Raw genomic sequence first — 16,134 nt, forward strand, 5'->3', positions numbered from 1 at the left:
GCGACGTCTGCGATGGCGGGAGTCAGACTCGCGGGATGCTGGCATGTTGTCATCAGTCTGCTGGCTCTCGGCGGCATGGAAGCTATCGGTGCGGGTTGGCTCCCGTCGACGGGTTCGTTGTGAGGAGGACGGCGGCTGCACTGCAGCTCCAGCGGGCATGTTTGCTCCTCGAAAGGGGACGACAATCTGGGGGAGGGGGGAGGGCGGGTGTGGGGAAGCAATTGGGAAGCGCCGCGATCTCTCTCTCTCTCTCGTCTGCTAGCTCGACCACGGCACGGCAACAAGGGCAGCCAGACAGCCACTCAGACCGCCATTATCAACTGCCGAAGCAGCGCTGGTGGAGGCCAGACTGGGCGAGAGCACAATCTGATGCTATGCAGCGGTGGGATGGGGGAAGAGGGAATAGGAAGGAGGAGAGAGAGGCACAACTCGAGCCAATGCAGGGATGACACAAAACAAAACAAAAAAGAGGAGGGAGGGGATTGTGTATGAGCTTAATGCAGCGGGGTCGGTTGAGAGTAAGGGAAACGACAGGCAAGGGAAATCAGTGTAGCTGTGGTGAGCTGACGGCAAGACAAAGAGGGCAGAAGGCGTCGATCTCGAGGCCGGCAGGACTAGAGTGCTTTTTTGTGTCCAGATCCAGGGCAGGTCGAGGAAGGCCGGGCGAATGAGAATTGGACCGCTGGCAGGACCGAGAGAAGGAGGGGCGTCGACACGGGCAGTGGGAATCGAGAGAGGCAAAACGAGTGCAGAGGAGAGGACAAGAAAATTTTGACTGAATTGTGTTGTAATTGGGCAGCGAGGCGAGATTTTCTCCTCTCCCATCGCCTCCTCACCCCCCCTCGTGATTATGTGAGGCGAGAGGGCGGGCGATAAGATAGTCAGACGCCGACGCAGGACGCCTTGGCCGGGAGAGCAGATGGAGCAGGGCGGCAGGGCGTGAGTGGCCTCGGTCGAGCATCGAGCAGCGAGGCATGAAGCGTGAAGCCTGGACGGGCATCCACAAATGCAGGCTGGACACGTCGATGGGTGGTGACGTTGACGGTTGGGCAGCCCGCATCCACTCGCGCCCACTGCAGCTCGCGCAGAGCCCACTCGAGTCCCGGGAGCTCCCAATGGCATCTCGCCCAACGGCCCAGAGTCGCATTCAGGCACTCGCCTCAGAAAGGATTGTCGGGCCAAGCGAGTGGCAGGATGATAGGTGACTGATGCCGGAAGCCGGTGGAGGAGCTGCACAGCGCTTGCAGTAGCAGCAGAGCCCGCAGTGGCTTGCAGTGAAGAAGAAAGAAGGGCGCCGGCCAAGATGGAAGAAGCAAGGAAAACTGCGGCGCCAGCGCAGCAGCAGCATGGCCAATCGTCGAGGAGCCAATGGAAAGCAGAACCACAAGCAAAGAGGCGGACTCACCTGCGGATTGGATTGTTTGTTGGGGGACCTGGTCCGGAAGAAGGCCAGAGGATCGGGAAAGGTCGCAGGGAAATGGCGTAAAGCCTGCTGGTGGCTGTCGACTCGTCTTTGTCTTGTCGGACTGGACTGAAACGGGCAAGGCTGCTAGGCGAGACGCAGCTCGATGTGCATGTGCTTGTGCTTGTGCTGGAGATGTGCTGGAGATGCTGGTGCTAGGCGAGCAAAGCAACGGGGTGGACCGATGGCGAATCGCGGTAACGTCATGAATCGGCCGAGCAATTGAGTCGAGAATCGCGAAGACCGGCGAGGTCGAGGTTTGTCCAAGAGAAGGAGTGGAGAGGGGAGAGAGGGAGAGAGAGAGGTATGGCAATGGTTCGTGAGAGGTGGAGGGTAAGGAGGAGGAGGAAGAAGAAGATGAAGATGAAGAAGAAGCAGAAGAATGGAGAAGAGACGAGAAGCGAAGGTGGTTGCAAGGTAGGTAGGTAGGTAGGTATGTAACTTGTAGGAGGTGGGAGGAGCAGGAGGATGAAGTAGATGAAATGCAAAACGCCGTTACTGCCAAAAATAAGTGCCTGATGATCGGGAACCCCAGAAAAAAAAAGCAACCCCGAGCCGTGGAGCTGGTTTAGTCACCCGTCTGCCAGCCGGGCAAGAGGCTAAACGGCGACCTCGAATCGAGTCTGTGGCAGAGGGAATAATCGATCCCAGGCGGCAGGTCCGGTGGCAGCGGCAAAGCGAGAGACAAGCATAAGGTATGGGGACAGAAGGGGAATTCGGGCGTGTGTCTTTTAATCAACGCGCAGCGGCTACGTAATGCATCACTCATGTCCTTTTTCCCCTACTTCGACCCTCTCTCTGCCCGGGCCTTGATTTTCCTCGGCTTCTGTGTACTTCTGCCCCTTGCCCTGGTTAGGCCTAGCCCGCACGATGGCTCTCTCGTCCGTTGCCTGTTTGGGCTCGCTCGGCAGTCAGTTCCGGGGCTGATGCGAGCGCGCGGATTGGGCTCGGGCTCTGAGGGGCGCTGAAGGGGGCTGTCGACAGTGGATGACAGTGGGTGAGGTGACAGGTTCAGTTGGGCTGTGCGTGGCAGTTAGTGGGCGGTGGCAGCGGGTTTCAGCACGCTGTGGCGCTCAAGATTGGGTGAGGTTATAGCGGGTGCGCGCCAATGGCGGTGCTAGTACCGTCTGGGCAGTAATCGGCAAGGGAGCAAGCATAGGGCTGGTGATGTCACGGAGGCCGGGGTCGGCACATACCTACATAAGGCATGGTACTGTAATTCAGAGCAGATGGGATTGCAGGCATGGATCGAGGACGGGGAGCGAGCGAGATGGACGCATTTTGCGCAGATTGACTGAAAGATCCATCATCATGGATATCAGGGCTTTGGTGGTCGAAATCTGGAGGCACCGGAAATAGCACATGCATCGCTGCAACCTGATGCGGAGCGAGGTCGTATTACTGCTTCTGCTTCTGCTACTACCACTACAGTACCACCACTCCAAATAACCATCCATCTCAGACACTCGGACACGTGCAAGCAGAGACACGCGAGAGCAGCAGGCACGGGGCGGCAGCTTGTCTCACTCCATCTCACATGAAACAGCAAGTGGCGGCGTCTTCTGGCCTATAATCCCGCCACCCACCCTAAAATATTAAAGCCACCCTAACTAGCTATATTAGGCTAGTATTCCGCTAGACTTCTTAATATAGAAGGTACCTATCTCTGCATATAAATTACTAGCATTTATAAGTACCCTCTATCTTATATTAGTTTTTTTTTAACATAACCTAACTATAACACTAAGACTAGCGCATATATATTAACACTATATAAATATAAAGAATAAAGGCAATAAGAATATAAAATATATAAATTAAAGCTTTATTTACTATAAAAAAAAGGTATTTTATATATATTATGCCTGCAGCTAGGTTATATAAGGTTAATTATAGTCTTATATAGCTAAAGCATAGCTAGACACCTTTATTAATATGCATTTTATAATATATAGCCTAGGATTATGCTATTTTATATAGCATTTAGCTACTAAATTAAAGGCTAATACTACTAGTAAGGAATAATTTAGTTACTGCTGCTATTAATTAAGCTAAGGGCATTCTAAATTAATAATTATAATCCTAAGGGTTTAAAAGAATATAGCCTATTTTTATAGCTATAGTTAAGGCAGCTGCAGGCCTTAGCAGGAACTTTATATACCTTAAATCCTAAGTAAATGCATTTTATCTTAAGCCTTATAGCTTTTAAGCGCTAGAATATTTAATATAATGGATTTAAAGCTAGTAAAGTAGGTATTTATATAATCTTTATATTATTCTATAGTATTATATTATTTTTAAAAGCTTATTAAATTTCTTAATATATAATTAACTAAAGGATTACAGCTAGGCCTTTATTAAAGCCAGCTAGCTATAAGGCTTATTATAAGGCCTAATTTATAATACTTTATATATTTTATTATTATTAATAGCATTACCTTACTAGCACTAGTGCTAGCAGCTTTATAAAATTATTTTTAAGCTTATTTCTTTTTAAAATAATATAAGGATTATAAATATAATAATAAGGATTTAAATCTTCTTATTTTTTATTAATAAATAAAACAGTAAGGCAGTAAAAAAAATAAAGATAATATATAAGACTAAATAAAAAAAGCCACTAGTTATTAAAAAGTATAATTAGTAATATATTATTTATAATAATAATATAATACTAACTATTACTAAATACCTTAACTATAAGATAATTATTAATTATATATATATATAGCAGCCTATACTAAGCTATAAATAACTTTATATAGCTTTATAAGGCATTTTTCTTAGGATTTAGTTATATAGCCTTTACTTTAAGGTATTACTAATAAACTAAGTCTAGTAACCTTTATAATACTTTATAAATAATATTAAAAAAAAGCCTATACTAGAATATATTTTATATTTTTATTATCTTTATAGCTGCCTTCTTTTAAAAGTGCGCTAGTGCTGTTTTTTACTACTTCTTTAAGGCATAAAATAGCTACTGCAGATTATTATAATATAATTAAAAGAAGGATTTAGTGCTAAAATACTAGGCTTTAGCTAGGGAAGTTATAAAATGCTTATAATTATAGTATTTTTTTATAAATATAGTTGCCTACTACTTATAAAAAGGAATATAAGTTTATTAAATATAATATAAAAGCACTAGAATTATTAGTAAATATATTATAAAAGAAAAAGAAATAATCTCTTACTAATATACTTAGAAAATATAGTTTATATTATCTCCTAGGCTATACTAAAGCTAGCTAGTATTAAAGCATAAAGAAGGTATTACTAGGTAATTAGGAAGTTATTTTTTATTTTTCTATATGCTTTTTAATATATTAATAGTATAAAATTTTTATTTATAAGCTGCTAAATAGTAAAATACTATAGCTTTAGCTTTTTAAGTTTATCCTAGCTAACTTAATACTTATTAATAGCTTTTAAGATATTTTTTAAAATATACTAAATATATAGCTGCTTTTATATTATTAAGAAGATTATATTAATAATAAGGCGCTTAATAGTAGTAAAGTTTATAATTATAACTTTAAGTAATAGGAAGTTTATTAATAGTAAGTGCTGCTACTTATAAGCAGTTTATATTAACTTTAAATTGCCTAAAGCCTATATAAAAAAATCAGCATTTTCTTAATAGCTAAGGGTAAAGGTAATAAAAAAGATAGTGCTAAAGGAAGAGATATTATTTATTTTAAAAAGCTTTATATTATAGTAATTTATATTATAAGTGGCATTAATTATTATTATATTAGGCAATGCCTTTTATATTTTAAAGTTACAGTCTAGTATAATAAAGATATACTTAATAAACTCCTACTTATTAAGCTGCTCTTTATAAATAATACTATAATTATTAAGCTTTTTAAGCAAGGCCTAAGTTATTATATACTTTTTAAAATTACACTATATTACCTATAATGCTATATTTTAAATATCTTATTTTATAGCTATAAAATTATTATTTTAGGCTTTTAATATATACCTAATAGCTCTTGCTATTAAGCCTATTATATTAGACTTTAGGATAAAGGCAACTTGCCTAAATATAAGCCAGTAATACTTAAAAAAAGAAAAAGGAAGCTAAGGGTTATAATTATGCTTGCCTTAAATAACTTTAATAAGCTAGGTATTATTATCTTACTATATTATTTTAACTAAAAAAAGGCAGCCTATTTTATATATACTTATTATTTAAAGGCTATAGCCCTTCTTTTTATACACTCTTAAGTATATATAAGTAATATTATAATAATAAGACTGCCTATTTTTATAGTTAAATATATATTAGTAAATAATAATATAGCCTTTCTTTTTAATATAGTGTTAAATTAAGAAAAAGGCTTCCTTATAATATAAAAAAGGCCTAAGTTAATAAAGTGGCTGCAGTAGTATTATTATTTAAAGCTATTTGCATTATTATAATAGTATAGATATTAGTGTTAGTATTATAGTAGGCGCGCTATATAAGTCCTGGTATTATAGTTAGGTTACGTTAAAAAAAAAATAATATAAAATAGAGAGTACTTGTAAATGCTAGTAATTTATATATAGAGACAGGTACCTTCTATATTAGGAAGTCTGGCGGAATACTAGCCTAATACAGCTAGTTAGGGTGGCTTTAATATTTTAGGGTGGGTGGCGGGATTATAGGCCGCGTCTTCCCGCCTCTCCCTTAAGGCAAAAACAACACGAACAACAACAAGAACGACAAAACGGAACATTGAGAGCAAGCATCGCGATCGACGTCACCGGTCCCGGCACCCCGGTCGAAGCTTGGACCCAAAACCGCAGGGATGCGCACCTGTCGCACAAAAGTTGGCGTCCAACCAACGCGAGGCATCTGGCACTTTCGTGGATGTGCGCGACATTCTTCAGGACGCATGAATAACAACAACAAGAAGGACGCTGTGTATCAGTTGCTGTCTTACATAAGGCGTCAATCGCTTCAAGTCCAGTCAATCAAACGGAGCCTCCTCCGATCAAGCCTGGTGATGCCTGTCTGACAGCATTGGAATCCCGCGTCGCCTCGTTTCGTCAACGACTGCCCCCCCAGCAGAGCACAGCAGGGCCCAAGAACAGCAACTAGTAGTACTCTGATACCGTCAATCTATGCATCTGCTTGAATGCCGAGAAATCGCAGAAGCCAGATGCTGTAAACAAATCACTCCTCCAACCCCTGCCGAGACAAACATCAATCTGCGACTAGCTCCGGGCGCAGCTCCGTCTGCAACTCCAAAAAGCCAGCCATCGCCAGCTGGGCGCCAGGCTAACCCATCACTTCTCGTCGTCCTCCTTTCTGTTCTAGGAGACTTCTCGTACCCAGCAGGTCGGTTCTCACGCCTCGCTCAAGCCACAGAGCTCTAGGCCCTGCAGACAATTACCTGTACCAACAACCATGGCATTCCTCCAGAGGCCCAGCTTCCTCAGCTCAGACATCAGCGCCCATTGTCCCCCCTCGTGAATAGTCTCAGCTCAGCTCCCATTCCAGCCAAAATGTCTCGCACCCTTCAGCTTTCCCCTTCCGCCTGGATTAAAGACAAAATAATAATAATACTAAAAAGAAAAGAAAAGAAAAAACACCCCAGCCCAGCCAGATTGGCGGGCTCGGCTGTCGGAAAGTTCCCCTCCCCCCCCTCCGAACCCCATATTGCCGAACCACATGCGCTTCCTCTCAATACCGAGACATTCCAGGGACCCTCAGCTAGCACTCACCTGTGGCTTTGCCTCTCTCAGCCCTCTCTCTCTGCCTTCTTCTATTTTCTGACAATTCAGAATGATCTTTTTCATTTATTGTATTTTATTGTATTTTATTATTATTACTTGATCTTTATCTTCATCTCTATCTGTAATTCTGCCTTGATTCCAGTTCATCCTCCTACCAAGCCCCGTCCCTAATGCTCACTCCCGGCCCCTTAGCACCCAGACTAACCCTTGACGCCGGCTCTCTCGGGTCCTCTCAACCCTCCGGATCTGCCGGATGGCCCCTCCCTCTGCCTCCTCTTTTCTCCGGCATAAAAGCACAAAGGACAAACAACCAAAAATCACGCCGCTCCTCCGTCTCGCAAGTCCAACGTTGCCATACCCTCCGTTCTAGAACGGACAGACCCCGAGATGGTCTTGGTCTGGCCAGATGAGATCTCACCAGCTGACCATTTTTTGGCTACATGAGACTTGATACATAGCCTCTCGGTGGACGCTCAGCCACCGGGGGACGCGCATCTGCTGATTCGCTACCGGGCAAGTATTCGCTGCTGATTCTTGACTCGAGTTCTCTGTCTCTACTTGACCTCGGTTGCAAGCCTCCTTGGTTGGTATCCGTGGCCATGCCCCGTCCTGCCGTTAGTAGATTGCAAATACATAAGACGCATCTCAAAGTGTACTGCCTCCACAGATCGAAAGACTTCAAGTCAGTCGCAAGTGGTATTAGACATAGACTCATACAGCCACTCAGAGTGGACGCAACCTTGGCAGCTCACATCGCCACCCATGCCCGCCCAATCAACTGCCCTCTGACAACAACAAGAATCTCCCGGAGCCCGTCCCCCATCAGCTCACGCGCCCCTCCAGAAACGGATAGATCAAGCCTCCGTGGCCAAACGGACAAGAAACGACACAAAAGGCTCTCCTCCCGCTAGTGATAAGCAGTTCCAGTCGACTTCATGTCATCTTACGCGTCCCTCTAATACGCCCTCAGAACTATACTCTCATGTGTAATATCTTGTGCAACTTTATCAAGCTGTATTGCTACCTAGGTGAGTATCTAGGTAAGTCTGTTGATATCAGGTCGCTTCTTACATCTGGCTACACAGCTTGCGTCATCACTACTTTTGGCAGCGGAACATCCGCATCCACTGGGTCCATGCCTATGCCAATCGCTCCAAGTTCTCATGCAGCAGCAAACGCCTCTCTTTCCCCGCCTTCTAACTTGATGATTACCCTGTGCCCTGAGTCAGGTCATCCATGTACAACATTCGTTTTGGCAGCCTCTGTCCATATTTCGACGGAAGAGATACAGTAATTACAATGCCCGGCCCTACCGGACATTCAATGCTCTTCGCCTGCATCCCTTCCGACTTGCCGGCCTCTCCAGCCGAATCCGGCCCGGCCTCTAACCTCCCCCTCCCATGTGATGGCCAGTTCGTAGAACAAGGTCAATCGGGATCCAAGTTCCGGTAGGAATTCGTCTTAAAAGGGTCTCTCAGGGTCTTGACATGGGACGACAGTGGCATGATGCGGGACTGGGTCTGGGGACTGAGGTCCCACTTGTCTAGGTAGATGCCGTGTTGCGGAGACGAGGAGCTTCAAGATGACGGGATCGATGGACGGTAGCTACTTGACCCGGTCTTGTGCTTAACCTATCTTTCATGTGTGCTTTTGTTGAATGATTGCCGGTTTGGTTTTTTGTATTCCGGACGTTATGCCGCTGTTAGACGCTGCAATGTTGTGTACATATCATCTGATTCAGGTTGTTTCTGTGACCCCATTACCACGAGGTTCCCAGACAGGTGGCACCAGGAACGAGGGCCACGAAACAGCTGTCAGAGTGAAACAAAAGCTGCCAAGCTTTGACTTGCTCTAAGCTGCTATTCTAATTGCCGCTGATGTCGTCTCACGTCCTGATGTAGTTGATTCACCACGATGCCGTCTCGTGAAGCGCTTGTCCTCTATGTGCTCAGTGGCGGCAACAAATACAATGTCTATATCACCTTTGCCATGCTCATGGTCACCATGTCTTTGAAGTAGAATCCTCGCGTCATTTCGAGCTCTTTAGATGCAAAGTTTGCGCCACTGCCATTGACATTGCTCTGTTCTTGATACCCTGCTGACCCGTCATCACCTTGCCGCTTAGCTTACCCTATCACCAGCTCATCACATCCTGTTGAACAAAAGTGATAGGGAACGATAAAATTGACAACGAATGACACTTCTACTAATTGTATTGTATCTCAATGGTGTCTACTCTGGTAATCACCTGTATCTGTTGAGAAAAACGCATCAGAGGGCAGTGGCTCTCCTTTTCCAATTCAGTATAGTAGCACTCAACGCTGTGCTGTGTTGAACGAAAGCCTCTTATAATGAACACAATGCTGCAATTGCATGATGCTGGATTCCTATTGCTCATATCAATGATTGGTTACATGACAATGGCGCTCAAGGGAAGCTGCCATGCTGCCCTAGACTCAAGTTGTGCTCTTTCAAGACGCTCGCTCACTCATCCTTTATCTCGCTCTACTCCCGGCCCAAGATCTAGATACAAGCCCCCGCCAAATCTATCTCGTCTATCAAATCAATCTTGTGAAATAACACCCTTGTCGTCTCGACCACACTCTCCGTAGCATTCCCCATCATCATCATCATCATCAGGACCACCATCACCAGTATCCCCAAAACCAGCTCTCCCCAAACCCCAACCAACCCATCACTCCTCCCTCCTCAGCCGAAACGCCTCCAGCAACCTATTCCTCATCGCCAAAGCCGTCAAGGGAATCCTCCTCCCCCCAACCTCCCCCCTCCTCACGTCCTCCTCCCCCGCCCACACAAAATCCTGATGCTCCCTCTCATCAAGCACAACCTCCTTGCCCCCTTCAACCTCAACCTCAAACCCAAACCCGCAAAACACCTTCGTCCCATCCCTATTCATAAAAACAGACCACTTCTCTCTCTCCCCCCCCTCCGTAACAAGCCTCACCATCCTCCTCGCAACAAGCCCAGCCTCCTCCCACACCTCCCGCGCACACCCCGCCAATATCGACGCATCCTCCTTGTCCACCGCCCCTCCCGGCGTCTCCCACAGATTCGGCATGCTGTCGTGCGCCGCCCTCTGCACGAGCAACACGCGCCCTGCGTCGTCAAAAATAAAGGCCGACGTGTGCACCCCGTCAAAGGCCTTGTTGTTGATCCGCAGCCAGTCGGCTTTTGGGACGGTGAACTCCACGAGGGACTCGTCAAAGGCAAAGTCGGCGACGGGGCAGCCTTGAGAGTCTTTTGTGTCGATGGCTGTGTTGGGGATGGCCATGCTGGTACGGGGTTTGGTTGTTTTTTCCCCCCCTTCTTTCTTCTCTCTTTTTGTTGTAGTTGTGGCTGTTTCTCGGTGAGTTTTGGGTAGCCTCTTTATTTTGAAACCGGTTCAAGTTGTTTGTGTGGCTGCTTCTGTGTCAACTTTATATCTGTTGCTTGTGATTGTCTCTGATGAATCCACGCTCAAAGACGAAATGAGCGCAGAAATTGATGTGGTCTCTTGCGGTCAATCTGGCCCACCCACTACTTTTTACCTTACAGCTGGAGACATTAGCGGCTTGAGGCTCCTGCAGCATTAGGCGCTGAATCCAGGCAGCACAATCTTCCACCCACCACTGACAATCTTTCTTTTCTTTTCTTTTCTTTCATTTTTGCCTGTTTCAGGCTCCCATGTTTCACGTGTGTCGCCGAATGACTCACAGTTGAGAGAAAGTACATACCTAGGGTAAGTCACTTTGACAGAGATCAACGGATGGATGTGCTTGTTGCCCTCCAACACCAACTATCCATGACCTATAGCACCTCGGGTAGCATACATAGTAAGAAGGAGCCGAAAGCTCGGTACAGAGATACTCGGCTGGATGAATCGAGAAGCAAGCCCAAAAAGTGATTTGAAAAAGATATATGTAATGAGTATTAGGTACAAGATATTCACCCAACGCCTATAAACACCCTCTCGAAACCGTATGAACAAGGCAGAAACCACTTACATGCCGCGCTCTGGCCGCACGTCATGACGCGGAGACGGAAATATGCAGGTCTTGTCTAAGTAGCATGAGATGAATCGCTTTGCTACACCCCGATTCCATCAAGCATATCTCTCATTTTGGCGCTGCAAGCTTGCACGAAAGCCCACCAGCTGGTTTCGTTCCATCGCCTCCTCTCATCCATCAGAGTAACTCCATGAAGTAACCCCCCTCGATGCCTGGCATGCTCGCCGGCATCCTGTGTGTGATGGCTAGCAATTCCCCATGATTGACTTGTAATAGACATCAAGAGTCATGTCCGGGTATCTTCCATCGTCATCATCATCGTATCGTCATAAGACCAATAGCAGACCCTCCGTCTAAAATTCCGACTGCATCAGTGAGGGCGTAGTAGTGACAGACCTTTCCGCCCTCGTCCGCATATGACCAGCATGTACGGCGAGGCAGCGGGCCATGAGGTGCGTCACCTGCCAAACGGCTGCCTTGTCGAGCATCCGGGATGTGACGCGGAGAATCTTGGTCGCCAGCCCACTGAACCCATCGTCCGGGCTCCCCGTCTCGGGTGTCATGCTGCTCGCCGTCACTTCCATGCCAATCTTCATCTCTGCCGAAGACAGGACGTTCTGAATCCTCTCGAGCAACTTGACGTCGTCTTCCTCCAGCAGCATAATGGCGGGCATTGCCGTGACGTTGATGTGGTCCTGGCCGAGAATGCCTAAATAGCGGCCGACTCGATCCTGCAGAGTGGCGACCCACTCGGCGAGAACCTGTGCGCAGTCGAGGGTGCACATGGCCGATTGCAGGGGCAGCTCGCGACTGGTGAAGTCAGCAAAGGTCACACCGAGCTTGTCCGACATGGACAGAGAGTCGGCGGCATAAAAGGCTGCCTTCCGCAGGTGGCGCTCTCGCCGCGAGATGGAGCGAGTGGCCTGCCCAGCACCGTTGGACTGCTTCCGTGGACGGTTCGACGCCGACGCCGCGCTCGTTGGCGACCCGGTGAAGAGCGAACTGTCAAAGGTGTCGTTGCTCTCCGGCTCTGTGCTGGACGTGGGGGAGTGTTCGGCGTGCTGCACGATTTCCGTGCCCCGGGCCAGTTCCTCGGCCACGCCGTCCCAGTCTTGTTGCCAGAACTTCTCCTTGGACCTGGCAAGGTTGACGAAGAGACGGACGTATGCCAGATCTAGCAAGGGAATCGCGTCCGCGGAGAGTGGTCCTGCGCCATACGGGTTTGGCCGTTCTACGGCATGCTTGGGGTTGCTGTTCCAGGCCGCCTCCCACGCCTTGAGGGCGGGCTCGATGTGCCGATGCATTTTCTCCGTCTCCTCATTGGTCCAGACCTTGTTGTGATGCCGCTGCCGCGTCTCCCAGATGTAGTTGTGCAGGGCGTTGATCAGCACCAAGCAGCCAAAGGTGCTCGGGCTCAGGTCTGATCGCGCCATCTCGCCGGAAGAGTGTGGGCCGCCATTCATTGCCGCCATGTGCTTCTGCTGTCGCTCGTTTGTGCGCAAGAGCTCTCCGAGAGCATCGTAAAACTTGACCCTGTTGTGATTGGCGCCCTCGACACCACCCATGGCGAAGAACTGGGCGCTCGATCCAGCGGCGAAGAACTCCTCGTCGCAGGGCAGGTCCAGCAGGATTTCCGAGTTGGTCAAGGCCGGCGTGTGGTTGTAGGCGGCAACCAAGAGGCTGGACATGATGAAGATGGCGTACAGCGTGCGCTTGCGTTCTTCTTTTCGCTTCCACCGCAGCCACTCCTGCTGCTTCTCGTGTTCGCTTTTCCTATGCCACACTGAGTCGTCAACCATGCGCGTATCCTCTCCATCGGCCGAGTCCTCTTGCTCCGGGCGCAGCAGATCGGCTGCCTGAGCCAAGCTGACGAGCGCTACGCAGTGCGTCGAGGCGATGTCGCAGACAATCTTTTCCCCGCAGTTGTGGCCGTACACGACGTTGAGCAGCATGGCCTGGACGAGCCAGACGGGCGTGTGGGCCGAGCTGTCCCTGTCCTTATCCCTACCTTTCGCCGACGACTGCTGCTGTTGCTGTTGCTGTTGCTGATGATCCTGCTGTTGCTGCTGCTGCTGCTGTTGTTGCTGATCAGATTCGGCGTGCTTGCTGCGTCGCATGTCGGCCCGGCGAACGTCTGCCTTGCGTCGCTCCTCAAGGTAGTAAAAGACCATCTTCTTGGACATGGCGAACAGCTCCTTGGACTGGGTAAGCTCAGATTCATAAAGGGCGCCAACGGCAGCCATGGCCAGCACCAGACACCCGCTACCACCTACACCGGGCTGGCGACCGCTCGGGGACGTGGACATATCAAAGGACAACGTGGGCAGATGTAGGAAGGGGAGATGGGGATGGAAGTAGGCGATGTAGGCCGCGACATAGCGCCGGAGGTTCTGGGTACTGGGCACGTCGGCAGGCTGAGGCGAGGACGACGACTGCGCCTCCGGAGACTGCGCCGGGGCATGCGAGGTAAAGGAGTATTTACGGCCCCCAAAGGGCGGGCACTTGGAAAGAAAGGTCACAATGGTATTCCTGGTGGCATCTGTGATTGTGGTTACGGGCGAAGCGAGATGGTTAACACCGTTGAGGGACGATTGGGGATCCGGGCCGGCGTGGAAGCCAAGAGGGTGGTTCATGCTCTGCGGGTTCAGTCCAGATACGACGGAAGGGCTCAACGAGCTCAGCGACAAGGGGGGCGTGGAGAAGTATGGGTCATTGATCTTTTGAGTAGCTGGCTGAGGTGATAAAGGAGCTCCAGTAAGGAGATCAGGAAAGACCGAACCATTCAGATCCATCGCAAACGGGTTCGGCATCTGCGGAGGGCCCATGACCGAGGGTTGCCACATGGTACTTGTCCCGGCTGGCGCAGGGTGGTTTGATCCATCCAACATGACATCGCTGATGCCGCTCTGGCTCGTCGTGCTGAGCGCCGACGGGCTCGACTCGTCCACCACGTTTTCGTTTGTCTGGAACGACATCTGGTGCTCGAAGCCGCTGAGCCAGTCGAACGAGTCGTCAAACGACGGGTTGGCCGGGACGTCGTTGAGCGCAGATGCAAACGGGGAGGCCTGCTCCATGACCATGGACGGCGGGGAGTCGTTGTAGTGGAGGGCGTTGGGGTTGATGGTCGTGCCCGGCCCGAAGAAGAAGGAGTCAAAGTCAAAGTCAGGGTTGAAGCCCGACAGCGGCGGCGCCGTGTGGAGGCCGGTGTCGAAGTCGGGAACGCCCATCTGGCCTGTCTCCAGCTTGGGCAGGCCGTGTGCGATGCCGCTCCGGTGGGCCATGGGCAACATGCCCGTTAGGAGCTGGTCGTAGTTGTGCAGCGGCAGGCCGGCGAGGCTCGGGTGGCGGCTGTGCCCGACATGCATGCCCCGAGCGACTGACGCATTGGCCGAAGCAATCATCTGCATGGCCGCTCCGTCGACATGGCTGATGGTGTTTGCTCGCGGCCGCATGGTGTTGGCGGCCGGGTTGGTGGCCGTCGCCGCATGGCTGGGACCCGCGACGCTATTCTTGCGAGCCCGGCTCTGGCCTGGCGGGACGCCGCTGGTCGACTCTCGGCGGTTCCGCGGGCGGGCAGAGGGCGTCGACGTCTGATGCAGCTTCTGCTGGTGGCGAAGCAGCAGGTCGCGGCGGGCGAAGCACCGCGAGCACTCGGGGCACTCGAACGGCTTCTCCTTTGTGTGAGACCGCTCATGCCGCTTCAGATGCTCCAGGCGAGCAAATGACCGCTGGCAAGTTGCGCAGACGTGCGGCCGAGGCTTGTCGGTCTTGGGCGGAGGGAAGTTTGGAGGGGCCTTGGGCGTGGTGTTCACCGTGATTGTCGAGGCTGCGTTGCAAGACAAGAACGGTTAGCATTCTGGCAGAGAAATTGTGATTGTAAGGTGCGAATCTTTGCATCTGGATATATCCTTCTTTCTGTCTCTGCTGGCGCGGGCCAGGAAAGGCTCTGGAGTGGGAGCCCGAGGGGAGGGGTGCTTTGCGGCTGACGAGGGAAATGCTCTCACCAGAGTCGTCTGCGGTTGCAGCATTGCCGCCGGTACTCGCAGAGGCCGCGTTGGACATGGTGGAGGCGCGCGACACCCGGTGGCCAGAGTCGTTCATCACCATGGCAGTCCAGAGCGTGTGAATGCCGTTGTCCGCTCGAGGGAACAAGGCAGCGTCCGGGCAAGTCGAGGGGGTTCGGCGTCGAGGGGCAGTTCGCGGGGCGCTGAGCCGAGCTTCAGGCGTAACGATAAGCTGTGCTTTGGCGGGGAGGTTCGCTGAGCTCGCCGAAAGGCTAAGTAGGTAAGATGCGATAAGGTGCAGGGAAGAGGGAGAGGAAGAAGTAGAGATGCAACACTAGGCGCGGTGCTGTCTGGCGAGTGACGGAAGCATCCCAGCGCTGGCTTGCTCGGGACAGTCTCTCAGATCAGCGCTGAAGCCATCAACAGGGCAGGGCGAAGCAGAAGACGGGAGTTGCTGCTTGGAGTGAATCGTGCAAGAGAGAGGATTGGTGACTCGACCGGGCGGCGAGAAGGTACAGGTAACTGCTCACCACCTGGTACTAGCCCGGCAGGCGGCGGCACAGTGCGGCCACGGCGCGGTCCAGCAGTGCCTGCTGCGCCCGCTAGCCCAGGCCGGGGCTCACAGTGGCTGGCGGGCCTGGCACACGGCGGCAAAGACGCTGGCGGGTGGACAGGGCCTTGGACGGCTGCTCGCACAGTGCCGCTTGCGCGTCTCGCTACGAAGGTCTCGATACTCGCCAGTACCTACCTCTGACTGAGGTACCTAGGTAATTCCTTGCTGCGATTCGACGTTGGAAAGCGAAAGCGCCGTGGATGCTACTACATGTACATGTACGAATACTACCTGCTCGTACGCAGTCCATGCCAGATGCCACTGCGGCAACAAAGCTCATCTGGTCTGTGTGCTCGCGCCGTGAGGTGTCGGCAC

At 50.0% G+C, this 16,134-nt stretch overlaps 2 protein-coding genes across 2 annotated transcripts; both read right to left on the reverse strand.

Moving 5' to 3' along the window:
* Nucleotides 1-9,899: 9,899 nt before the first annotated feature.
* TRIREDRAFT_42571 (uncharacterized protein) lies at nucleotides 9,900-10,439 on the reverse strand (the record flags this gene model as incomplete). The annotated part of the gene is made up of 1 exon (XM_006963508.1): nucleotides 9,900-10,439. A coding segment is annotated over one exon (540 nt), but the record flags the coding sequence as incomplete, so codon positions are not given.
* A 1,116-nt stretch (nucleotides 10,440-11,555) lies between these two features.
* TRIREDRAFT_58897 (uncharacterized protein) lies at nucleotides 11,556-14,993 on the reverse strand (the record flags this gene model as incomplete). The annotated part of the gene is made up of 2 exons (XM_006963777.1): nucleotides 11,556-13,226; nucleotides 13,335-14,993. Coding segments are annotated over 2 exons (3,330 nt in total), but the record flags the coding sequence as incomplete, so codon positions are not given.
* Between the last annotated feature and the right edge of the window lie 1,141 nt (nucleotides 14,994-16,134).

The sequence above is a fragment of the Trichoderma reesei genome, assembly GCF_000167675.1.
Source record: "Trichoderma reesei QM6a unplaced genomic scaffold TRIREscaffold_5, whole genome shotgun sequence".
Classification (NCBI taxonomy): domain Eukaryota; kingdom Fungi; phylum Ascomycota; class Sordariomycetes; order Hypocreales; family Hypocreaceae; genus Trichoderma; species Trichoderma reesei.